The sequence below is a fragment of the Hemicordylus capensis genome, chromosome 2 (genome assembly GCF_027244095.1).
Source record: "Hemicordylus capensis ecotype Gifberg chromosome 2, rHemCap1.1.pri, whole genome shotgun sequence".
Taxonomy (NCBI): Eukaryota; Metazoa; Chordata; class Lepidosauria; order Squamata; family Cordylidae; genus Hemicordylus; species Hemicordylus capensis.
Window position 1 is genome coordinate 321,926,060 of NC_069658.1, and position 27,370 is coordinate 321,953,429.

General features: G+C 43.7%; 1 protein-coding gene across 1 annotated transcript in view; it reads left to right on the forward strand.

The window, feature by feature from the left end:
• DNAH1 (dynein axonemal heavy chain 1) overlaps nucleotides 1-27,370 on the forward strand; it is a 280,454-nt gene that overhangs the window by 26,287 nt on the left and 226,797 nt on the right. The window contains exons 2-5 of the mRNA XM_053298325.1: nucleotides 18,571-18,821; nucleotides 22,046-22,118; nucleotides 25,545-25,719; nucleotides 26,734-26,890. Coding sequence (XP_053154300.1) covers nucleotides 18,615-18,821; nucleotides 22,046-22,118; nucleotides 25,545-25,719; nucleotides 26,734-26,890 — 612 coding nt within the window. The 5' untranslated portion in view covers nucleotides 18,571-18,614. The remainder of the gene's footprint in view (nucleotides 1-18,570; nucleotides 18,822-22,045; nucleotides 22,119-25,544; nucleotides 25,720-26,733; nucleotides 26,891-27,370) is intronic.

Consider the following 27,370-nt stretch of genomic DNA (forward strand, 5'->3'; position numbering starts at 1 on the left):
GTCTTGGGGCGGCAACAGAGAAGGCCTATCCCTGTGTAGCCACCAGACAAGCTGGTGGCAACTGCAGATGATCCTCTCCGGATGATCTCAGTGGGTGATGGGGCTCATAGTGAAGAAGACGTTCTCTTAACTACCCAGGACCTAAGCTGTTTAGGGCTTTATAGGTTATAACAAACACCTTTCATTTTGCCCAGATACCTATTGGTAGCCCCTGCGTTCTTTTAATATAGGAGTAATATGGTCTCTTAGAGATGACCCAGAGACCAACCTGGCTGCCGCATTCTGCACCAACTACAGTTTCCGGGCTAGGTACAAAGGCAGCCCCACACAAGGCACATTGCAGTAGTCAGGTCTGGAGGTTACTAGCATATGTACTACTGTTCTGAGGTCATTTATCTCAAGAAACAGATACAGCTGGCATATCAGCCAAAGCTGATAGGAAAGTATCTCTGGCCACTGCCTCAACCTGAGACACCAGGACACCATCTGGAATCTGCCCGAGAGGTAGAGATGTGCAAACAGATTCTCCCACAAATCAATTCAGGTTGAATTGGGGGTGATTCATTGATTCTACCCCAAATCAAATCACCCTGAAAACAAAGGGCCAGATTCGGGGTAGAATAGAATCGCCCCTAATTTGATCTGAATAGATTCGGGTGCTATTTTGAGATTTTGGGGAATGGGCCACAAAATAGCTCTTCTTTCCGGGGAGAGCTGGTCTGTCAATTGGGATCAGAGGGTAGACCAGCTCTCTGAGTCCAGAGAGGGCTTGTCTACCTGCTGATTCTAATTGGTAGACCAGCTCTCCCCCCAAAATCAGGAAAGCTGGTCTATCAGTTGGATTACCAACCAACATTAGTGTGATTGTGTGAATCCATGCCATGATGGGAATCTCAATAAACCACTTGGCATGGTTTCAAATGATCACTTACTTACTTATACTTTATTATGTTCATAGACCATAATATAACGGTCCTAGACCTGTTTCTTCCCTTTCGTTCTTGGGCAAGGTGATAGAGTGTGTGGTGGCATCCCAGCTGCAGAGGGTTTTGGATGATATGGATTATCTTGACCTTTTTGAATCTGGCTTCCATCCTGGATGTGGGACTGAAACTGCCTTAGTCGATCTAGTGGATAAACTATGCTGGGAGTTAGACAGAGGGAGTGCGTACCTGTTGGTTCTGCTGGATCTCTCTGCAGCATTTAATACCATTGACCATGGTATCCTTCTGGATTGCCTCTCGAGTATAGGGATTGGTGGCACTGCTTTAGAGTAGCTTCGGTCCTTTCTTGGGAGAAGGGTCCAGAAGATGGTGCTGGGGGACTGCTGCTTGGCTTCGTGGCCATTGGCCTGTGGAGTCCTGCAGAGTTCGGTTTTGTACCCCATGCTGTTTAACATTAGAATTTTAATAATTTTAATAATTTGTTTTAATAACTGTTTTACACTGTTTTTTTATTGTCATGTATTTTAATCTGTGTTTACTTTTAAATGTTTAAAATTTTGAACACTACCTAGAGATGTACATAACAGGTGGTATAAAAATGTGGTGTTTTTTTTTAAATCTACTTGAAACCTCTGAGAGAGGTCATCTGGGGACTTGGACTGAGTTGTTAGCAGTATACAGATAACACTCAGCTCTATCTCTCTCTGTCAACTGATCCTAGGGAGGCAGTCAATGTCCTGAATTGGGAGCTGGAGGCCATGATGGGTTGCATGTGGGCTAATTGAAATTGAATCCAGGCAAGATGGAAGTATTATTGGTGGCCAGGGTGCCTTTGCACAGCTTTGGTTAATGTGCCAGCTGCATCCCTCTTTTGAAAAGGCAGTTCTGGCCACTGTTAACCCATGGCTTAGTCACGTCATGACTGGATTACTGTAACGTGCTCTACGTGGGGCTGCCCTTGAAGAATATTCAAAAACTTCAGCTAGTGCAAAATGCAGCAGCTAGGATGTTATCTAGAGCTGCCCGCTTGGATCATATTACAACTATTTTGAAAGAGCTACATTAGCTGCCAATTTTATTCCGGGTCAATCAGATTAATATAGAATAATAGTAAAATACTTACTTCTAAAATACAAAAATATCGCTTTTAAGATTCCAGGACCAGTACGATCGTAGTCATGGAGGAGCTACCAGAGTGCAGTGAGCCCTTGTAGCTAAGAATAAATAATAATAAATCAGAAACAAAATTTTGCTACTTGATATGTAGCAATATTGGAGGATTTATCAATATTACTGTATTGTAATATTGGAGTATTTATCAGTTAAAAGATATGTGACATGAAATTCATCTGGATAGCCTGGAAGTATTTTAATAAGTTGAATCAACCTTAACTGAGAATCAGAGTAGAATATGTATCATAAAAGGACATGAGCAGTTGTCTCAACCTCACTGGAGCCACATGGACATAATTGCTAGGAACCTGGAATTTTATGGTACCTGTAAAAACGCAGAGGAAGGAGCATTAAGACAGACTCTAGAAAAGGCCCATCAGTACTTAGAATGAGTGAGTAGGGATAGGTAAGCTGCTGAGAGAGATCTTAATGACTCTCTGAGAGGTTGATATATACTTGAAGTTCAACTTAAATTGTTCTGGAACTCTACAACCCAGACTCATTGTTTAATAATTTCCTTAGCTTTATCCAATCTTGAGGATAATAAATGCTCAGGTGAGGATCTACCAATTGGGATCAGTGGGTAGACTAGCCCTCCACTCCAGACTTAGCGTGTCAGCCCACCTTGGAGAGCTGGTCTACCCAGGTAGACCAGCTCTCCAAGGTGGGCTGATGCGCTATGTCTGGAGAGGAGGGCTGGTCTACCCGCTGATCCTAATTGGTAGTCCAGCTCTCCCTGGAAAGAAGCACCATTTTGAGGTCTGTTTTCCCAACAAAACTGGATTCAAAATGGCGCCAAATTCACCTAAATCAATTCAGGTTGGATGGGGGTGATTTGTTGAGGCAGCTTGCGAAGCCAGCTGCTTTCAATGAATCAATTAGGAGGGTCTGCACCTCGATTCAAATCAAAGCACAGATCTTGGTTCGTTCACACCCTACCAAGAGGTAGGAGCAGAACCACTACAAAGCAGTGCCTCCCACACCAAACCCCCTCAGACGGTCCAGAAGGATACTATGGTCAATAGTATCGAAACGCACCAAGAAATCCAAAAGGACCAATAGAGTCACATTCCCTCTGTCAATTACTAATTGCAGATCATCTATCAGGCTGACCAAAGCAGTCTGCACCCCAAAGCCTGCCTGAAAGACAATTTGAAATGGGTCTAGATAATCAGTTTCCTCCAAGACTGTCTGGAGCTAGATGGCCACCATCCTTTCAGCCAGGTCTCATGATCAGTGAGACCTGGTTTGGGAAGCTGAGTGGGGAGAGCGGACTAAGCCCGCTCTCCCCGCACACGAGCAGGGCAGGAGCCCTCGGTGGCTAGATTGGCCGCCCACATGATTGCCGGCTCCATGACAGAGCCGGCGGGGGCTGGGGAGTTTGGGGGTTGCGCAGCCCCCAGAAGCTCCAGTATGCCGTGCCCGAGCGTGCAGGGCATACTGGAGAGACCCCCAGAGCCGGGAGGCAGCTTTCCCCCTCCTCTCTGGGGGTCTACTCGTAAGTAGTTGTGGCGTGGAGCTGCAGTGCAGGTACTCACGATCAGAAAAACCGGGTTTGCAGAGTGCTCACTCTGCAAACCCGGTTTAAGGGGAGGGGTACTTAGGTGGGTTAACCTCCGGGAGGCAACGGGCTTGATTGCGAACCCGGTGGCTCCCACGATCATCTGAAATCAGGCTAGGCTCCCCTAACCCAATTTCAGATGAGCATGGAAATAGCCTCTCTCAGTTACCTTGCCCAACCATGAAGGTGGGAGACAGGCCTATAGTTGCTTAACTTTGAGGGATCCAATGTAGGATTCTTCAGAAGAGGTCTAATAAATGCCTCTTAAGGAAGGCATCCTGCCCTCCCTCAAAGAAGTATTTATAATAACTACCAGGCCTTCTACAATAACTCTGCTGCCAGATAGTAAGCCATGTCGATCAAGGCTCAAGAGAACAGATGGTAGGCTGCATTGTTTGAAGCAGCTTATCCACATCATCAGGAGTTACAGACTGAAACTGATCCAGCCTAACCACATAAGAGGAGTTGCTGGACACCTCCACATTAGACTCTGCAATAATTGTGAGATCTGTGTCTAAACTGGCTTGAATACAAGATATTTTAACCACAATGAACTCATTAAAAACATCTCAACAGGTAACTGATGATTCCAAATTCTGATTCAAGGGAGGAGGGGCATATGCTATCCCTCTCAGAACCCTAAACAACTCCACTGGACATGAGTTTGCGGATGCAATACGGGCAGAAAAAAATCACTTCTTTGCCACACATATTGCCTGAGCATTGGTCTTCAAATGTACGCTATGCATTTGAAGTTGGATTCAAGTTGAGTCTTTCTCCATTTGCACTCCAGTCATCCACCTTGCCCCTTCAGCTCCCCTAGTTCTTCCATATACCACGGGGCCAATTTTGAAGTGGATTGGAGAGGACGCTTAGGAGCAATCATGTCTCCTGCCCTGGTGAGACTGTTGTTCCAGTTCTCCACCAGGGCATCAACAGAATCACTGGCAGAGCCAACACTAAATCCTTCCAAGATTTCTTGGAATCCTTTTGGATCCAATAACCTTCTTGGGCGGACCATCCTAATAGGCCCCTCACCCCCTGTGAAGGTGCAATGTGATTGTGAGTCCATGACAATGGAAATCACAGGTGTCCCCACCTATGGAACACCACACTGATCGCAGTAAAGGACCAGATCAAGCGTGTGTCCAGCAAAATGCATTGGTCGATTGGGCTTGAGATAGGGCATAGTTGTCATGGCCACTAGAAACTCCTGAGCCTCCATGGACAAACTGGTTTCCAAGTGAACACTGAAGTCCTCCACCACCATAAGCCTTGGAGACTCCAACACCAAGCCCGAGACCAAGTCCGTCAGCTCAGGGACTCTGTTGGACAGTGGCATGATCAGTACACCAACAAAAGTCCCGGTCCCTGGACCCCAAACTTAAGTACACACATTTAATATGGTCAGATACTTCGACAGGGAATCTGGTAAGAGAGATGTTATTTTTATAGACCTCGGTCACTCCGTCTCTCTGCCCATGCCCCCTCACCTGCTCCTCAACAGAGTACAAAACCTGGAGGGAGACTCTGGGACCAGACTGGGCCACCAGGCTCCCCCAACCAAGTCTCTGTGATACATACCAGGTCAGCCCCTTCAACCATAATCAGATCATGGATGGTTTCTGATTTATTCTGGACCAATCTGACATTACAAAAGAGCAAGGTGAGGCTCCATGGGTAATTGGCACTGCTCTCCAAGGTCAACGAGCTGGCAGGACATCCGGAAGAGGAAACAGCTATTAAAATTCTGAATTCCCTTCCCCTGTAACAGGCTGCTGACCTGCCAACGTTACTTCTTCTATTCCCCACCACCACTGGAATAGCTGTCACATAATCAATGGACTTGCCCTCTGTTTCCCCATCTCTAGACAAGCCTAGACACATTGCTGACTAATCTCACCCAAGTCTCAGACAACAGACGCTATCTAAACAGCACCTTTAACTTCTTAAACAGCTATAAAAGAATATACTCTGCCCCATCCCTCAATCCCACACTGAAAGCCCGGCACCAAAGGCTGGCCCTGTTTGGCGGCCACCTACAGGCTGGCTGTCTCCCACTGGCTGTGCCTCTGGCACACCTCTTTCTTTATTAGCCCCAGAAACCCAGAGCCTCCCTTTTCATGAGAGACTCCAAGACTTGGCTGATGGTAATCGATGCCTTCAGGTGAGCATATTGGGCAATCAGGAAAAGAAGGCCACAACTCCAGTGAAGGCAGCTGAGCAAGAGCAGGGCAGGGCAAAGCTGATCCTTTGGCTGGGCAAGAGAGGTGGGAAGCAGCAATTAGACTGCAGAGCTGACTTCCCATGAAGATTAAAAGGAGTCATTATTCACACCTCATGGAGGGCTGTAGCTTCAAGACCTCTACACAACTCAGTCAGACATCATGGCATTAATATACATTTCCTTCACATTTTGAAATTTATATTTTGCATTAATGTTTGTATTAGGCCAAACTGATGACAACAGTCACTTCCAAACTGTATGCCTCTGGGTGTAATGGGATCAACCAATATCTTCTGATGCAGAAACATAGCAGTTTTACCCATCCTCAGAGGAGGCTGCCAATTGAAGCTATGCATGAGTCACTGCCTCAGGCATGCCCCTTTTTAATCAGGGAAGCCCGCTCAAAAGAGTATCTCAAGCAGAAACACGAGGTTGGTGTCAAGGCTGGGCCACAGAGAGCTACTAGTTTGAAGTTGGGATCCAGAGGGCTAAGCAGGAATCTAGGAGTGGGGACAACAGACCAGGAACTGGGGGCCAGAAGCAAGCTTAGGACCAGGGTCAAAGCTAGGCAGTGAAGCCAAGCAGACAGACCAGGACTGCGGAACACTACACAACAGGACCAGGAAGGCCTTAAAGTCTGAGTCAAGCTCTTAGTCCAAACAGGAAGTACTTCTGAGCTTCTTGAACAGGAAGGATCCATTCATCAGCCCAGCTGGGCAAGATCAATACAGGTCCTGACAACTCTATGTTCCAGTATGGCTGTTGTAATTCAGCAGTTTGCCACATAAGGCAGCTGTATAAAATGTCTGTGGGTCTCAACCTCCTGAGTCTTCTGAGGACAGGCAATTCTTACTCTTTGTTGTGCTAAGAATCCATATTTTCAGGTAGAAGAATGAAGTATAGCTCCAATTTTAAGTCAGAAAAAAGTGTGCCTTGCCTGACAGAAGTTTGGAAATGGAGCTATGACTCAGCAGTAGAGCATCTGCTTTGCATGCAGAAAGTCCCAAGTTCAATACCTTGTATCTCCAGGTATGGCTGGGGAAAACTCCTGTCCAAAACCTTGAAGAACCATTGCCAATCAGAGTAGAAAATACTGAACTAGAGGGACCAATGATCTGACTCAGTATAGGGCAACTGCCTATCTATAAACAGTATTTTACAAAATGAAATTGCAGGACCATTCCAAGTAATGTTTTTGCTGCTTAAATTTTTATTAGATTTTACAATAACTTTTACATTCAATTACATTCATTTCCTAACTATACACATAAATAAATATTGACTTCCAGCTCACCTGTCTGCATGGTTCACAATAACTATACATATAAGCCTTTGCTATAATAGTTCAAAATATACAAACTGCATTCGATACTGCTCGATTGTACCCAACCCAACCTGCTGCTATTACTATATTTCAAACCCTGCTGAAAAGTCCATATTGGGAAAATAATTCTTTAAATAAAGCAAAAAAGGTTCCCAATCTTCTTTAAAGCATTCGAAGTTATCATCTCTTATAAGTGTTGTAAGCTTTGCCATCTCTGCATATTCTAAAATTTTTATCAGCCAGTCTTCTTTCGAGGGCATTTTAGTGTGTTTCCACTTTTGCACATAAACTATCCTGGCTGCTGTGGTTGCATACATTAATAATGTTAAATTTCTTCTAGGAAATTCTCCTTCTATTATTCCCAGCAGGAAGGAAAAATGTCATTTTGAAAATTTTCTTCAGTTCATTATATATCATATCCCAAAAGGCCTTTGCCCTCCTGCACGACCACCACATATGAAAGAAAGTCCACATTTCCAACATTTGTTTGAAACGTTTTTATACATCAATGCTAGTTTTTTTGGTGTCAAATACCACCTATGCATCATCGTATAATAATTTTCTTTTAAGGTATAACGTACAGTAAATTGTGAATCTGTTTTCCATAATTTTCCCCAAGTAATGTTTTTGTTTGCTTGCTTGCTTGCTTGTTTTGAAGCATAAGCGGATTTGAAGCTTGTTTCCTCCTGCTAACTGTTCTTGAGGAAAAATTCCGTGTTCTTCGATGCGGTCTCTTTCTTTTACACCTCTGGGTTTCACACATGCACAGAGACCACGTTGGGAACTTTCCAAGCTTCTTCACTCTTGTTTTGGTGGGGACCATTCCCCCATCCCTTATGTGGCTGTGCCTCTCCTCATCCCCTCAGTCTTTTGTCATCTGCGCTTCAGTTGACTTCGTTGGGCACTCTTCCGAAAAATGTTTTTAAAAAAGAAAAGATTAATGTGGTGGCTGAGATGCCACCACACACTCTATCACCTTGCCCAAGAAAAGATTAATTCTCCTTTCTTTCCTCATTTTTATTCTGTTTCCGTTCTTCGGGTAGTCTTTGGCTTCTGTTTTGTGCTATTTGTTGCTTCAGTCCCTCCACGCCACCCCCATTTTCCTCTTCCATCCTCTCTCTCTTGTTCCCAGCTGGAACAAAGAGAAAAGGAAAGGTTTCTTCAATGTCAGAGTAAGGTTGTCTTCAAAACGTGTTTGAGGTACAGGGCAAAGCTTCCCTCAATGGATGGCCATAGTAACTGCTTGTTTTGTTTTGGGGCAGCAAATCCAACACTCCAGAGGTGTCCAGAGGTGAAAAAGACAGAGAGCATGTCAAAGAAGAATAGGTTGCTCATCTGTAACTTTGGATCTTCTAGTGGTCATCTGTGCTTTTACACACCCTCCCATCCTCTCCACTTGAGTTTCTCCTTTAGGGTGAACTCCTAGACTGAAGGGATGAGGAGAGGTGCAGCTGCATCATGGATGAAGGCCAGGTTCCTGCCAAAACAAGAGAGAAGAAGCTTGGAAAGTTCCCAATGTGGTCTCCACGCATGCACAAACCCTAGAGATATAAAAGCACAGATGATGACAAGAAGAACCAAAATTACAGGTAAGCAACCTGTTGTTCCCAGCATTCAAGTCTCAATATGTCATTGCTTGGGAAATGTGATTTTCTTCAATCCTATCTAGTGCTTCACTTGCACTAGTACAACAACAAAGAGAAAAGGAAAGGTATATTTGTATACCATTCTTCAACCAAAGTTCCCAAAGCAGTTTACATAGAAAAATACAGGATGCATAAATAAGATGGCCTCCAGTCCCCAAATGACTCACAATCTTAAAAAAACCTTAAGGCAGATACCAGCAACAGCCACTGGAGGGATGCTGTGCTGGGGCTGGATAGGGCCAGTTGCTCTCCCCCTGCTAAATTTAAGAGAATCACCACTTTAAAAGGTTTCTCTATGCTCAGTTAGCAGGTGTTAGTATAGTGTGTGCATATATAGTGTGTAAGCATAGTTAGTAAATGAGGCGGATGTCACAATCAGTGAGACCAGCCATAACAGGGTTTGCAGGGAGAGCAGGCTTAGCCCGCTTTCCCTGCAGACTATCACTGCTGCAGCCCTGGGTGACCGGATCAGCCGCCCACATGGCTGTCGGCTCCGTCACGGAGCCAGCGGGGGCTGAGGGGATCGGGGGCCGCACAGCCCCCGGAAGTTCCAGCATGCTCTGCGCAAGTGCACAGAGCATGCTGGAGAGACCTCCAAGCTGGGAGGCTGCTTTTTAGCCTCCCGGTCAGGGGTCCTCGTGAGTTGCCGCAGAGCCACGGTGTGGCAACACACGATCCAAAAGCCCAGTTTAGCGGAGTGCTTGCTCCATTAACCTGGGCTAGTGGGAGGGCTTCGTAAGCGGTTTACACGACCAGCAGAAATTGGTCTAGGCTCTCTTATCCCGATTTTTGCTGGTCGTGAGAACAGCCTCATAGTGTGCAGTCAGTCCACTTGTGCAAGTGTTGCAGATACCTCCTGAATGTTGCCTTGATGTCACTGATGAAGAGTGACACAGCTCCTCCTTCCATATCCGAGGCCATTTTCTAATCTATTATTTATTTTACATGTCTTGAGATTGAACACTCTCTTGCTGTACCCCCTCAACAGGATAGTGCTCATTCAGACATTAGTTTGGTGTCTATGGGTGACCTCCAGCTGCAGAGGCATGATGCTCTGAACCCCAGTTGCGGGGAGCAACAGCAGGAGAGAGGGCTTCCTTCATCTCTTGCCTGTTGGCTTCCCAGAGGCATCTGGTGGGCCACTGGGTGAAACAGGATGTTGGGCTAGATCGGCCTTGGGCCTGATCCAGCAGGGCTGTTCTTATGTTCTTAAGGTTAGTTCTACCTTCTTGCAACAATGCCTTGACATTTCATGAGCCTTCTGCCATTTTAAACTCCGTGAAGACTGCAATATCCCAGTCTCCAGCTCTAGAGAGCATCCTCTCCTTTCTGCTAATATAGTGGCAGAAAGGACAGGCTGTATCCTGTAGAAAGATATTCCTGAGCTTTCCCTTACAAGGGGATAGGATATAGCAGAACTCGTCCTGGAATGAAACAAGCACAAGTATAGCACTAAGTGGGGAAAGCCACTTTTTAATAGTTTAGAAAGTCCCTTAGAGCACAAGCAAAATGTAGCAGTTACTTGCAGAGCCAGCACAAAACAGATTAGACTGACCCCTTGAAGGTATGTAGATTTAGCTCATGACTTAATTTTTATTGCCATTTCACCTTCATAATTACAATGCAGCATCTGCTCAGTCACTGATCACCAAGCCTCATTCGCTGATGCCATCTCACTATGGTGTAACCATCCATGTGTGGTAGCTGGAGCCAATCAGGAAAGATCTTGCTGTGAGAGGTTAGGTTGGGCACATAAAGAATAGCTTTGGGGGCTAAATTTTGCTCAACAAAAGATTGCATTAGCCTCTTGCCAGAATGCTGAGGGCGGCACTTAATTAACACCATCATTTACATAAGTATCTTTATCTAGCTTGGATACCCAGGCTCATAATAATTGCTTGTGCTTGCTTCTAACCTGACAGCTGAATAGAAATTGTGAGATGAGATCACCCAAGGGGGGAAAAGAAGACAACAAGCAGACAACTAAACAAAAAGAGTCTTGTAGCCAGTTTCTGAGCTTATTTTAAATACCAAACCAGCTTAAATATAACACTTTAGCATTTATTATATTGAGATGATTAAAACAAACCTTTATTTTAATTCTTATTGTATTTATGGTTTGAGTGGTGGTAAAGTAACCAGTTTTTAATGTAAATATCTATTAAGTTTGTTCTTACATTAGATCATTGTATATCTTTGAGTCTGATCCTGTTTGATTGTGATTGGGAAATCTTTCCTCTTCTGGTTTAACATTTTATAGTGTAATGTAATTGATGGTTTATGGCCAAAAATACATTTTGACAAACTGATATTGTGAGGACAAGTCTGGTTGGCCGCTGCTAGAGACAGATTGACTAGTTGGATCCTTGGTCTGATTCAGCATAGACTGTTCTTAAATAGACAGGCTTTAGTTTGACCTTGGTGTGAGACAGATTTAGCAGGGAATACCAAGAAAATATAAGAGATAGAGAGAGAAGTAAGACATGGATAGAATAAGGATGTACATCGCCACCCCTCTTTGGGGAACATACAAATATAAGAACATAAGAACAGCCCTGCTGGATCAGGCCCAAGGCCCATCTAGTCCAGCATCCTGTTTCACACAGTGGCCCACCAGATGCGGCTGGAAGCCACAAGCAGGAGTTGAGGGCATGCCCTCTCTCCTGCTGTTGCTCCCCTGCAACTTATAATATTAGCCATTTTATTTTCAATCTCCTTCCTAATGATCCCTAGCATGGAATTGGCCTTTTTCACAGCTGCCGCACATTGAGTCGACACTTTCAACGAGCTGTCTACCATGACCCCAAGATCCCTCTCCTGGTCCGTCACCGACAGCTTAGATCCCATTAGCGTATACTTGAAGTTGGGGTTTTTCATCTCAGTGTGCTTCACTTTACACTTGCCAACACTGCACCGTATTTGCCACTTTGTCGCCCACTCACCCAGTTTGGAGAGATCCTTTTGGAGCTCCTTACAATCCATTGTGGATTTCACTACCCGAAAGAGTTTGGTATCATCTGCAAATTTGTCCACTTCGCTGCTTACCCCTACTTCTAGATCATTTATGAATAAATTTAAAAGCACCGGTCCCAGTACAGATCTCTGGAGGACCCCACTTCTTACTTCCCTCCATTGTGAAAACTCTCCATTTATACCTACCTTCTGTTTTCTGTCTTTCAACCAGTTAGCAATCCACACATGTACTTGTCCCCTTATCCCATGACCACTAAGTTTCCTCAGGAGTTTTTAATGAGGAACTTTCTCAAAAGCTTTTTGGAAGTCCAGGTATACTATGTCAACTGGATCACCCTTATCCACACACTTGTTGACACTCGTGAAGAACACCAAAAGGTTGGTGAGGCAAGATTTACCTTTGCAGAAGCCATGTTGGTTCTCTCCCAGCAGGGTCTGTTCTTCTATGTGCTTTACAATTTTATCCTTGAGCATGCTTTCCATCAATTTGCCTGGAATGGATGTTAAGTTAACCAGCCTGTAATTTCCCGGATCACCCCTGGATCCCTTTTTGAAAATCGGTGTTACATTTGCTACTTTCCAGTCCTCCAGTACAGAGCCTGATTGCAGGGATAAGTTATATATTTTAGCAAGGAGGTCGGCAATTTCACGTTTGAGTTCTTTGAGGACTCTTGGATGGATGCCATCCGGCCCTAGCAATTCGTTAGTTTTCAGTTTTTCCAGACAGTTTAGAAATCTTGTCACTTCTATCTAACTCAGTTCTTTAGCCTCCATGTCCAAAAAGCCTGGTTCAGGAACAGGTATATGCTCAGTATCCTCTGCCATGAAGATGGATGCAAAGAACTCATTTAGCTTCTCTGCAACCTCCATATTCTCCTTAATAACACATCCATGCTGCTTATCTACTGTCCATGATTATGGGACCTGAAAACCCAAGGGAGATGTCTTGACATCAACCTACTGGATATTTGCCAGGCTGCAGACTGAACAACTGCAGTTTATCATCACACATTTAAGAGCAGGGATTCTAGGGCAGATGGTACTTTTGTTTTTAGGAAAGAAAAAAGGAACCCTACCTAAATGCAAGCCAGGGGCGTACCAAGGTTGGAGTGGGCCCAGAGATGAAATTTTAAAATGGGCCGCTCACTGCCTTCCACTCCTCCTGGCCCGATATCTCTGCTAACTATCCCAACTAGTTACAAGGTGTAAACAAGAGCAGAACCAACTAAATACACACACACATTGCAACACTTCACAATATATAATGATATACTTTGAATACTCTATATTTGTGCTACTTTTAATGCCTCAAACACACTAGAAACACTAGAGGTAAGAGTATTTATGCTGCTTAGCTAGATAGATGCTAAGATATCATGAGCTAGATAGATGTAATTCAGACTCACTCATTTCCTTCTCGTCTTCAACAGTCAAATTCAGCACTCTGTTGTCTTCTACAAGTTCAACAGTTTGTAATATCTCTGCAAGATTAACCCATAGATAAATCACTATCATGGTCCTGGAATATTATCATGTTTACAATTAAGCTTATTAACTACACTCTTCAAACAATTGACTCTTGAGTAAAAGCATAATCTGAAGCTCGGCTCATGAGGTAAAGAAATCTTTAATGAGGCTGAATAGTGGTAACAAAAAACATAGTTTAATAATAGTAATATGTAATATTGTAGATGTAGATATATAGGTCGTGTGTGTGTGTGTGTGTGTGTGTGTGTATATATCTCCTATGTGCCACAATAGAACATCATCCTAAATTATTTTTTTAAAGTTTGTAAATTGTGGACGATGCAAGTCATTTAATGGTACTAGAGAAATACATGCTGTTCTGGTATTAAGAAATATTTTGTATCAGTACTTCTGAACTGATTTTTGATCAAGAGAGTCCCACTTTAAGACATTAAGAGAAAGTATTATGCCTGTTAGATTTGAATTGGCATTTTGTGTAAATGAAGTATTCTTTAAAAGGATTATTTCTATACTCAGTATACATATTCCATAAATGTATAGAAAGCAGAGATTCCCACAGGAAAAAAAAAAAAAACATGTTAGCCCTCTGTAATATTTCAGATAAAGCCTGTCTCTTTTAGAATTATAAATATTATTGGAAATTAAATACATGCTGTGAATCATTTTAATTAATTTTTTTGAAATAAAATGTGTTTTTAAAAAGGCAATAGGTGAACAAATCTAAAAGAATCTTGGTTTTCTTTTGTTGGATAAGAAAGAAGTACAGCTTGATATTGCTTAGTGATGAATTCTGTACTTCATTGAACAATTCTTTTGCAAAGAAACTGGCAGTTTCTCCATTGCTCAGCTTTTTATGAAAATTAAGTGACATATTTCAAATACCTTAAACTGAAAGGAGCACCAAAGAGAAAGGAGCACTATTTTTAGTGAAGTGCTTAAATCACAAAACTACACTAACAAAAGCTGGTAATGTGGCTTTCTCAATATTGTTTATTGAACATTTAGTTGTATCTTAAACATCTTGATCCTCAAAGTGTTTTAGTATGTTCATTAACAAAAGGGAGCATCAATTGAATTAAACATTGATGAGATCCCCGTCTTCTAAAAAGTTAAAGGAAAGAGATTTGCTTGCCTTGGGGGAAAGGGGCGGGGGGAGGAGAGACAGAGAGAAGCATCTTCTTCCTGATCTCTGTCTCTGGGATTGGAGCCCTAGGCTAAGGCAGATAGGAAGCGAGTGGGGGAGAGGCTTGAAGCAGGACGGAGAGAGAACGAAGCAATCCTCAGTGGAGATGAGGAAATGTTGGGTGTTCTTGTTGTGCTTGTAGTACAAGCACAAGCAGAACACCCAAGAGCCTTGTAGATCCACAGACACGTATCTCTGGCTACAAGGTATTTGGCGCAGCTCTCTCCTCTCGACAACTTTGCGCAAATCTGCTTTTCCCCCTCCCCTTCCCCGCTTGCCTGTGCTGCAATCACCCAAAGTTTTAAAGGGCAAGGATCCTCAGATTCTCTCTACTACCTCCAGTGCCCTTATGAGGGGAGGAGGACGGTGCTGGGGGAGAAAAATTATGGGGCATGCGTAAAAATAAGCACCAGGAATAGCCTCCTCCCTTCTGTTTGCAGGACAGGCAATAATGGGGGGGGGGGGGGTGAAGAAAGGGGAGTTGCCAGAGTTGGGGTGGGAGCCAAAAACAATTGCGGCAGACTCACACTTTTCCCACCAGACCTGGGGCTCTGCAAGCTGTGTCCGTATCATTCTGCCAGGGGGACATCTCTGCTCTTCCCTTCCATCCGCAGCTTCTTAAAAGGAAACACACCTACGCTCCAGGACCAGGCCAATTGTGAATGCCAGGACAGGGTCTTGTTCTACAGAGTTAGAGCGGCTAGCTGTGAGAGAATAATTGGTGGACCTGGAGCAGAAAGGACATGTGTGTATCAAAGAGCTTATTTTAAGCTGCCAATTCACCTCTAACCTGTTCTGAGAATGCCAAAAATCAACCCTGGCTGGGACCTAAAGGAAAACGTGCCGTTCTTCATCTGTCAGTGAGGTTGCCCACATTCTCCTCACCCACCCCCAGCAAGGCTTCTGTGGATTTAACTGCTTGCATGTAAGCCAGTAAGTGAAGCTAGGCTTCCTATCATCAGCTTTTCATGCTGGAAAAAGCTTCGCTTGCTGAATCGTGCAGCTGTGAAAGCCATAGTAGCCCTGTGAGGACCAAAACAAAAGTTTGTAGCCCTACCAGAGAAGCCAGGCACTACTACCAGGCTCTCACTAACCAGCTAACCTGAAGAGTCAGGCTCCATGTCTTTCCTCACAAACACACAGCAGCTGCCCTCCCTGCCTACGACGCGTCTGTAACGAGCAGCAAGGCGGGAACAGCGGCCTTGATAAACTGGGCATTCACAGTGATCTCTTGCTCACACGGTGGTGTGTTCCAGCTGATCATGCACCTTTCTGGACTTCTCCATATGCGGCGCTGATGCGTTCACCCATCAGCCAATGAGAGCCTCTGAACAGGCCCAGGGTGGGGAAGGAGGAGCCTACGAGTAATGAGGCAAAAGGGAGATGGGGGAGGGAGGGAGAGACACACACAGAGAGAAGAAATACTGCTTGGAAGGAAGGAATATCGAAGGAAACCCGGGCGGGTGCTGGGGAGTCATGTGACTTGCCTCTAGGGGGCCCCTCGAGGCAGCGGGCCGGGAGACAACTATCTCCCCTTGCCCAATGGATGGTACACCCATGATGTAAGCATTTTCTGAGTCAGGCTAGTATCTCTTTTAGACTCCAACTTAAGCACCGAAAAGTGAAGATGAGACCCCAGGATTGAACCACCAAGTGGAAGGAACTTCAATCCACCCATCACTTTCCTCTCCCCATAGTTGTCTTGTCCTGACCTGATGCCATCTTCTGCCCCCAGGGAGACCTAAACATACACATCAGAATGCTCATCTTCCATGACCTCACTTTTAATTCAGAATCTAGAAATCCTTTCGTCTTGGCTGCTTTCTCTTGCCTTCCACTCCTTATCACTCCTTATTATTTCATTCCACTCTCTTGTTATGCATTGCTAGGGTCTCTAAGGCTGCAGAAGGGATGGAGTTCATGTCCTCATCTTCCACCCACCCGCAACCTGCTCATCCTGAAAAGCCTGCTCTGTTCAGACATAGGAACACAGGAAGCTGTTTTCTATTGAGTCAGACCATTGGTCCATATAGTTCAGTATTGTCTACACAGACCGACAGCGGCTTCTCCAAGGTTGCAGGCAGGAGTCTTTCTCAGCTCTCTCTTGGAGTTGCCAGGGAGGGAACTTGGAACCTTCTGCATGCAAGCATGCAGATGCTCTTTCCAGAGCAGCTTCATCCCCTAAGGGGAATATCTTACAGTGCTCATACATGTCTCCTATTCATATGCAGACTAGAGTGGACCCTGCTTAGCAAAATGGAAAATTCATGCTTGCTACTACAAGACCAGATCTTGTGGTCTGCAAACTGGCAGGTTGTGTCACAGTGTGTGTCACAATTTGTTATTCTTCTGCAAACTGGCTGAAGAATAGCAGATCTATTTTTAAAAGGTCTATGAAACAGTGAGGGTCCAACTCAGAAACAGTAGCTTCACGATAATTTGTTTGAAAAATTTAGCAATGATTCCCATAATCATCTTAGCCAAAAGGGAATGTTTCTATTTCTCCAGTTTCCAGCCAAACTCTAAAGTACATTTTCATATACAGTAAAGTATAATAGCTACAGCAGTGATGTTTATATCTTAATTGATACAGTTATGGGGCTAAGAATGAAATCTGAATTTAGGAAAAATTCCATTTGCAGTCTCAGTTAGCCAGTGTGTGTTGGTTTAGAAATCATTTTCAGGTACTTGAATCAAAGTCTGAAGAGGCAAAAACCTTTTGAAAATATGCCCTCATCACTAAGTAACTATATCTAACTTCCATCCATCTGGGATTGGGGGTGGGGCTAGGAGGCACTAAAAATTCTGGGATAGATTAATGACTGCCAGTGTGCTCAGGGGCGTATCTAGGGTAGGGCAGGCAGAGCATGTGCTGCCCCGGGTGCCACTTGAAGGGGGGCGCCATTTTTTTAAATTATTTTTTTTAAAAAAATGGCTGCCAAAAACAAAATGTGCATGCTCAAATGACATCTGTGAGGCCCTAAGCCATGCCAGGCCTTGCAGAGGCCATTTGAGCATGCATGGTGGCCATTTTGTTTTCAGCAGCCATTAATTTTTTTTTTTAAAAAAAATGGCCAATACACATGCTCAAATGGTCCCTGCGAAGCCCTAGAGGCCAGTGGGGGGTAGGGGAACCGTTGCAGAATCCCCACCACCACCACGGTGCTACAGGTAATTTGAAAAAAAAAATAATATAATATGTCACTGTACACATATTCAGTTTGGCACTATGTACAGAGAATCAGGGCTTGTGAATACTGAGCTGAAGCTTTTGAGCTAAGATTGTATTCATTTGCTCTTACTTTACTTCTTGTGATAAGTGAGTTAAATGTGATGTCTTAATAATATGACTATTAATGGTGAGTTTGTCTTTTAATCAGTGTGAAATCCTTAGTATTAAGGCCTACTGTGAGTTTCTTGCTCTCTTTCTCTCATTTTAACTGTCTTTCTGAAATACTAGAATATATTCCAAGCAGTGACACAGTTTACTCTGCATATCTTTTAATTATTTTCAGAGTATCTGGGAAAAGTCAAATTCTCCATTTATTTCAAAAACTTATGTAATGGTGATGCTACAATGCATAGTAGAGAAGTAGACAGACACTTCTATTGAGTTTTCCAAGTACACCTTCACATAGTATTTGGGTATTTCATGAGCCCCAGCATACTGAAATTTGTAGTTTTCCAGCATTTTTGGTCTGGCTACGTCCACTGCTAAATAGTTTTTGAAATATTAAAAGATTAATGAGCTTGACTTATATTTTTCAGCTGATATTATGGTAAAGTTATTTGAAAGATCGGTGTCAGATGTTTGGATATGGGGCGCAATTTCAGTGCTTGCCCTAGGTGCTATTTTCCCTCGATACACCTCTGAGTGTGCTTCAACCCTCAACACTTTTCTTATGTACAAATTAAGTACCAAGCATTATTTCGAATAGGTGTGTGTTTCTTTTCATCTTTTCGTTTGATTAACAATGCATCTTGACATAGAGAGGTTCTTGGCAGTGCAGAGAAACTAATGGTAATTCTTTTCATTCCACCTGATGTGAAGGAGTGCCTCACAGCATCTTTTCCCAGTTGGAGTTAAAAAGCAGAATGGATAAAGCTAAGAAGGAATTGAAAAGTTCATTGGGGAGGAGCCCCTACCCTCCTCATCCCAGCTCAATGTCAAATTCCACCCCAGGAACCAGCTCAACCCCGGCAGATAGCAGCTATAGAACATTCAACAGGAAATATCCATTGATTAAAGAACGGGGATTTTATTCTGACGTCCTTACACCAGGAGCTTCAGATCTCTTGGGGGTAAGTGCTTAGAACTTCTGTCTGCTATTGGTCAACTAAAAAGGTCCTATATAAATGTCCATAAGTCCCTCCCGCCACGGCTGTTAATATTTAGTTGTTTATGGCTTTGTGCTTTGGTTTTACTCTCTTGGTTGGGTGTATTGGGTTGCTGGTTGGATTTTATGCTTGTTTGGTCTCTCACTTTTTATGTGATTAATTTTATTATACTGCTGATTGGCTGTTTTGTTTTATCTTCTATATCTTTTTATCAATCATTTTGAATCATTTGAGTGTTTATATGAATGGAGAGGCAGAATATAACTTCATTCAATAAAATAAATAATAACATTAAAAACTAGCATTAGAAATACAGAAATGTTTTTCAAGAAAAGTGTATTGATGAACAGCTCTGCCTAGTGGTTATAGAACAGTTCTTGCTTTTCTTAATCCTTTGAGCTATTCCTGCCTTCCCTGCCTCTTCATGTCCCATAGAAATGGAATTTTGTTTTGTTTTGTTTTGTTTTGTTTGTTTGCTGAATTTCAATTCCCTTTTACAGTCTTAGCATACCTCTGGGCAGGTTCAGACATCATCTGAACCACGGTTTATTTTAACAAAGGTTTATTTAACTAAAGCTTATTTAATTGAATTGGTGCTGCAGATGATCACCAAATCTTGGTTTGTGTCACCATATTGTGGTTTATTTAGGTCCTGCCCCTTCTCCTTACCTCCTGTGATCTAGGCTTGCCCCTCTCTATGTGAGACCCCACTGAGGGTGGAGCTACTGAAACAAACAAAAACTAAACCATAATTGTGATTTCAGATATCACACAAGGCCATGGTCAGAACACACAAGCCAGCTTCAGATGCTGGGCTCACATCATAGTTTGTGTGAAATAAACCATGAGCCGGGTCTCACGATCAGTGAGACCCAGTTTGGAAGAATGAGCAGGGAGAGCGGGCTAAGCCCGCTCTCCCTGCACACGAGCAGAGTGGGAGCCCTGGGTGGCCAGATCAGCCACCCACAGGATTGCCGGCTCCGTGACAGAGCCGGAGGGGGCTGGGGAGCTCGGGGGCCATATGGCCCCCGAAAGCTTCAGTATGCCCTGCATGAGCGCGCAGGGCATACTGGGGAGACCCCCAGAGCCGGGAGGCAGCTTTTTGCTGGGGTCTACTCATGAGTAACTGGGGGTCTAGCCGGGGGTCTGCTCATGAGTAACTGTTGTGCGGAGTAACGCCACGGCTACTCATAATCTTTAAAACCAGGTTTGCGGAGCGCTCGCTCTGCAAACCTGGTTTTAGGGCAAGGGTAGTTAGGTGGGTTACCCGCCTAGGAACCAACGGGCTTGCAGCCGAGCCCGGTGGTTCACACGATGGGGTGAAATCGGGCTAGCCTCCGCTAGCCCAATTTCACCCCATTGTGTGAATAGCCTCCATGACTAGTTGACTAGTGTGGGTTCAGACATAGGCTGTCTTCCGACATTTTTTTAGAACCATTGGTTCAGTGAATCCACAGTACTCTTGCCTGTTCCCTGATAGGCTCCCAGACGAGCCAGAGCTGCAGTCTCAGAGCCTGCAAGTGGGGAGGAACTGGCTCTGTGGGCTTTCCAAGACTCATGAAGGAAAGCTGTGCCAGCCAATAGAGTGTAAGCTGCAGGAGGCGCTTCCTCCCTTAACTTCGGTTTGGGTGAGTTGCCCAAACTAGACAAGACACTCCCAGCCTCCAGACCCTCACTTAGGTAAGTGGACCTTACTTATAACTGAGGGCTCAGTCGGAGGCTGAGGGTGGGAATCGGAGCTACGGTTGGGTTCCAGAACCACATCTCTGACTATTCAGATGTCACAGGGGGAGAACTTGAGGTGAGTTTGTCTCAGGTTTTCTATTATGTCCGAAGGTGGTCATACAAACTAACTACACTTAGATGAAATAAATCATGGTTTCACATGATGTCTGAACCTCTCCAGTACCTGTCGTTGTGGAATTTGTTTCACATTTCAATCCTGTGGACCTTCTGGGGAATGGAATCTGGGTGATGTTCATGAAAGTTACGTGTCAGATGTTTTTATAAATGAGTTGGCTGTCTGATACTGAACTCACTGGACCCAGAGGGAAGGAACACCCTTGCAGCAGCAAGAGCAATACATGGCACGATGAAGGACGCCATGGGCCTTCTATTACTGCCGCAGCCAGCAGCAACAATGATCAGCAGAGCATGGGCCCTAGCCTACCATTACCTGGAAGGTAGGCAGGGTTGGCCTGGAATGCTGCTAATTGGCAGCACGACTCCAACATGACCTGGTCCCACCCCAGGGATGATTTGGAGACAGGGCATGATGTAAGAGAGGGCAGCACCAGAGGCCATTAGGAAGCTGATGTGGGAACAAGTTATGGGCTACTGGTGGTGGATGGAAGGAAGGTGGACCAGGAAGTAGGGCGGGGCCTAGGAAGAGGATATTTAATGAACCCTGTGCCAGCTGAGACAGTGAGATGTACAGACCTTGGACCCCCAGGAAGGGACAAGGGAAGCTCTCTCACTGGCCAGTGTCTGAGGAAGCATGGATGAAGTAACCCCCTTCTTCACAATTCTAAGGCACAATTAAGAGCCAGGTGGAAGATGAGGGAGCTAAAGACCCTACATTGGTTTTGCCCTTATTGCCAATATATTGTAATATTGGCTTCATGTTCCTGTTGTGTACATCATTTGAGTTTCATATTATTATTATTATTATTATTATTATTTATTATTTATTTATTTTAAGTAGCTACTCTGAAAGGCGTCATCTCACACTGCGTGGGAGGAGGCAATGGTAAACCCCTCCTGTATTCTACCAAAGAAAACCACGGGGCTCTGTGGCTGCCAGGAGTTGACACCACTCGACGGCACACTTTACCTTTACTCTTCAGCTGCGGATGCTGTAAATCTTTTTTTCTAAAAAATAAAAATAAAAATTGAGATCTTTGGGAAACTGTATGCGCTACTAGATTTCACATTAGATGTTAAATTGTTTTAAGATTTTTATTTTCTATGTTTTAACCTGTTTTATGTCACTGTAAATCACCCAGAGACACAAGTTTGTGGCCGCATACAAATTTGATAGATAGATAGATATCTCATTCTCTGCAGTCTGGTTGCTGCTATACAAATTACTGAAACACTTAATCATAGCCCAGTTGTAGGTTTACTTTCTTCTGCAGGTATCATAAATTCTGTTTTGCCCTTACAATCCTTCTTGTGCTAAATTACAGGATGTGAGTGCTGGTCCCACTGTGTACAAGGACTTGCTGAGGCAGTCAGAACTTGAGGAGCACACACCAAAAGGTAAACATTTAGAAAAGGCTACTGTCAAATTTCTCACCAAGAAATAGAAATAGAAAGTTGAGAACTGAGTACCTGGAACCAAAAAGTGAAAACAGTGCAGAGTATGATTGATCACTGACAGTGTTAAAAGCAGCAGAGCAGTCAAGTAGAATAAGGACAGAATAAACACCTGTGGCTTTAGAGACCATCCACTCGACTGTCTCAGTCAAGTGAATGGGAACCATGCTGAAGAGCAAGATGAAAGAAAATTGGGAAGGCTAGGTAGTTTGGCTTGTTCAAGGAGCTTGAAAATGAAAGGGAGAGGATGAGAGAAGATAGTGCAAACACAATATTAGGTAGGTAGATAGATAGATAGATAGAGATAACTTTGTGCATTTTTGCATGCAGTATTGGTGTTTGAAAAATAGATCAAGAAGAGGTAAGATATGCTGTGTGGCAATGAAAAACCAAGATAGACTGTGAGCAGAATCCATACTGGAAACTTTGGCAAGACTTCATGGCCAGATTCATAGCTAAAGCTGGCCTTAGACCAATAGCCTTTAAGATCCAGGTTCATTTCAGATCCAGGATGCACCTTTAACTCCATTTTGCAGCATGGGATGACTTCTAATTTTGTTAAACATATATTGTTTTTACATCCGCTATATCTTCTTATCTGGTCTCTCTCTCTCTCTCTCTCTCTCTCTCTCTCTCTCTCTCTCTCTCTCTCTCAATGGTGGCAGAGGCCCACCTTTGTTAAGGCTGATTTTTGCCATTTGAAAATCAATGCCCTAAAATATAAGACTGTAAACAAAGCTAAAATTCGGAATTAGCCATGATTTAGTTAAGAGCCATTTCTGGATTGGGATCTGTATGGATTTAGAACAGGTCTTTAGACTGCATGTAGATAAAGCTAATCACACAGGATTTGAATTTAGGCTTGAATGGATCAGGGTAAGGACTGGCAGATCAGCAGTTGCAGGATCACATTCAGTCTAGCTTATAATTAGTGTTGAATCTGAAAATGGGTGGTGGAGGAATTCAGGGTTTCATGTCCCTGAACCCATTATGAGTTGGGCCCAGATCCCTTTAAGATTTGGGCCCATTCATAAGATCTGCTCCTAGATTGAAATGTTTATTATTACATTTCTGTATCATCTTAAACAACTAGTCTCTAGATGGTGAACAAAAGTATTAAAAACAGCAGTTAAAATTAAATAACAATTAAATCATCATCTGAACACAGTTTCTATTAAAAACTTCCAAAACCTGAGTAAAGAGATGAATTTTTAAGGCCCTCTTAAAGACCGACAGAGAAGTCAGACCTCACATCTCACTGGGGAGACTTGTTCCACAGCTCAGAAGTGGCTATTGAGAAGGCCCAATTCTGAGTAGCAGCCAGCTGAATCATTGGCAGCTGTAAATGAACCTCTGCAACAAATGATCTTAATAAGCAATGGGGTCTGAATAGAAGAAGGCACTCTCTTAAATATTTTGGCCCCGAGCCGTTTAGGCTTGCCCTCTTATGAATGCTCCCTGCCACGTTGCTCTTTCCCTTTCTCTTACCTGGCAGTGATGGTAGGGGAAGGTGACCCTGCATTTCCCACAGTTCATGGTGGCCCTCAGTATTGCAGTGGATAGTTGCAGCATTGTCTAAGGCCTATCAGACGCTACATCAGGGACTGCCATCAAAAGGTGAGGGGAAGGAAGCAGGTAAAAGTAATCAGGTGAGAGGAGCTCAGAGTAGGGGTTGGGCTTTTGGAAACCTGTATGCCCCATTATACTCTCAGGTTCTTAATTGGTCTTAGGGCACATCATACAGCCACCTTGCTGAAGCTAACAGGTCTGGGTCTGGTCAGTGCTTAGAAGAGTGACTACCTGGGAACCCTATGTATACCACTTTGAATTCCATGATGAAAAAAGATGGGTGTGTGTGTACATAAATGGTGCAGGAACTTAAAGTAAATTACCTCGAACCCAATTCAAATTGAGCCCAGATTATGAGGCTGTTCTCATGCGCAGCCTAACCTAGGCTAGGGAAGCCCAGCCTCGGCTGCACATGAGCCTAGGTTAGACTGCACATGAAAACCACTGGAACCGGGCCTGATCCCAGTGGGGCAGTATTGCTTAGCCCAACTTTTAGCCTGGATTAACAGCACCAGCATAACATTAACCCAGGCTCTGGGATCATGTGTCTTCTTGGGCTGCGTTCTGCCAGAGGAGACAGACAGGGGACTGTCTCCTGGGGAAATCCTCCAATGCACCGTGCTCAGCATGTGGTGCATTATGGGATATCCAGAGGCTAGGATGACGCATCCCAACCTCTAGGTATCCCACAATACACTGTGTGCTGAGTGTGGTGCATTGGAGGTTTCCAGAGCTTCGCACTTCCTGGCGCAGCAGCAGATCACCGGGGAGTGCGATCAACGCTTCCAACAACATTTACTGGATCATCGGGGGGGAGGCAGGGAGATAAGATTTGAGCAGCCGTCCCCCCGCCCGCCTGCTTCCTCCACCTGCCCAGTTGTGTGAATGGCCCCAATATGTCTAAAATGGGCACATTCCAGATTGAGGGAAAGTTCAGTGATTACTTCTTGGAATGAAGTTTCAGAACTGTATCATGCAAGATGATCCAAGCCGAGGCACACAAAGTTATTAGCTTAACAAAACTGGATGTGTGAATTTTTGTTAGAAGCCACTTTCTTGTTTCTCAGAACATTTTATATTTCGTGCTGTGGCAGAGTCCCAGCAATGCAGTAGAATTACCAGCCTTAGCAAAGGTTCATTGTGCCTCTACGTGAACCACTGCTCTGGCCTTGCTTCCTCCTGGTCAGGAGACATTTCCAGATCATTGATTCATGCAGAAATACATGGGTGGGCTCCAGTGTTCCCTTTAATTTTTTTCATCTGTGCACAGAATGTGTTTTGTTCTAGGCGGCAGTATCAAGGCAGGGTGTGTGCATGTGCATTCAGAATGGGGCCTTCCTGATTCAACCTGAGCAGGATCTAAAATCAACTGAGCGGACATCAAAAAACTTGTCTGTGTGCACACATGCATCCTTAGAGACATCCTCACTGGTGGATTCCTGTGAGGCTGGTTTATTCTTGCACACTCAAAACCTTTTCTTGCGTAAGAGTGAAATGAGCCTCCAATTTTAATTCAGAAAATAAATGTTCCTCAGCTATCAGAAATTTGGCAGACACTGATGACCTAGAATGGCTTAGCCAGCATCTAGAGTCAACCTTTGCTTGCTGCCCCTTGCACACATTTGGCGCTTTAAAAAAGAAAGAATGCTAGTATGGTTGAGGAGGTAACACAGTTCCTCAGTACATATTTAACATTATGCATATATGCATAACAAATGTTTTCATTGCTTTGAGCCTCCAGGATAGGATGGATTTATACATAAATAAGAAACATTTTTCTTCATTTGTATTTCTTATCAGTCACAACATTTGATACGCCTGAGAATATTGGGCTTATCTTGGACAGTCAACAGATTGGACCGACGACAGAAATTATCAAAGAGTCAGACTTTCCATTGCAATCCTATAAGCCAAAAGTACAAGTTCCCTTTGAGGTGCTTCCAGGACAGTGCCCTCGGAAGATTGAGATTGAGAGGTAATTACTGGTGAGAGAGAGGATACAAAGGGCTTATTTACAACATGGCCAAGAAAGATTTGTGCTTTACATTTGGCTGTGCAGCTACTGAACTTCTGCGTAAATTGCAGCCCATCAGAGTTAGGTGCATCTAAGCCCATGGAAATCAATAGAGTTAAGTGCACATAACTGTGCATAGGATTAGGCTGTAAGATTGCAGAGAAAGATGCACTTAAGCCTATTGATTTCTATGATTTTAGGGGTGCCAAATGCTGCATAGGATTGAGCTGCAAAATGACTAGGCTTTAGTCTAGCCTCTCTTACAGTGCTGCAGTCTGACCCTCCATAGGGAATGGATTATATACTGGCAGAGCTTTTAAGGCTGCAGTCCTATCTAAGTCTCATTGAACTCTGTGGGGTTTACTTCCAAGTAGACATATATAGACTTGTGTTGCACATTAGGTTACCTATATTTGACAGTGTTGGATAAATGGATTGTTCCAAACTAGGTAGTAGTGGGTTATCCCTTCATGGGAAAGCAAAACAAATTAATTGGTAAATTAATTCATTACCAATTGGTAAAGTAATTCGTTAATTCACAATTAATTCATCTTAATGGAAGGAGATATTAATCAAAGTGGAATGTTTTTTTAAAAAGTCTACCATTACAGTTGATTTAGACATTATGGTTTGCATTCAGGGTGCAACTCCCATGATAAAAAATATAATGTAGGAAGATCTTATGCATACTTTGGAGTGAGAAGCAGGTTTACAGAGAATACAAAAAACAGTTTGGTGTACTGTTATCTGTCTAGCAAGAAGATATGGATATGTCTGATTGTAAATGGCTCTCAACGCTTAGTCCAGTTCAACAGCAATTCCATTAATCTTTCAGCATTCTAGATAGTGTCCTGTTGTTGATGCATTGTACTATTCATTTTAGCATTTTTGTCATTCATTGAAACATATAAAAGACAATTGAATCAAGTCAGGACTCCTGTGAATGTGAACCATATTATCTTATTGTTTAACTAGGAGAAGACGATTATATCTCAGCCTAGATATTGCTCTGCTGTTAGAGAATGCAGGGATAGATTCCAATGAGTTGATGCCAAGACACCAAGACCCTGCCAATATGCCAACTATTGAAGAGAAGAAAGACCCTCTCTTTCCCATCTATCTCCCCTTACAGGTAAAGTAGTGGATTCAATGCTATCTGCCCTCTACTTCAGGGGCTCCCAAGCCTTTTACAATGCTTATCCACCAATTCAATTTGTTAGCCAGCTGGTGATTTTCCACCAAGCTTTCTATCTGGATAGCAAATTACCATTTGGAAATTGCTGGTGTATGTTATGTCCAGCACCAGAGAAACAAATGGAAAATACATTGGCCTTGTGTGGTAGTTGTGGTAGTAGCAGCTAGGGGTGTGCACAAAACTAGCTTGGCCTGTTTGGTTCAAATTCAAACCCAATTCGAACCAGGGTGGGTAGGTTCAGTTTTGCTTTTGCTCAAACCTCCCTCCCCCATGGTTAGTTTTGAATTCAAACCCAACTCGAACTGGTTCTATGAGGTTCTACATAGGGTATAATGGGGACTTGAACTGGCCCATTATTCCCTAGGCAGAGCATCTAGGGGCACAAAAATGGAGTGGGTGGTAGGCACCCAGGGGCGT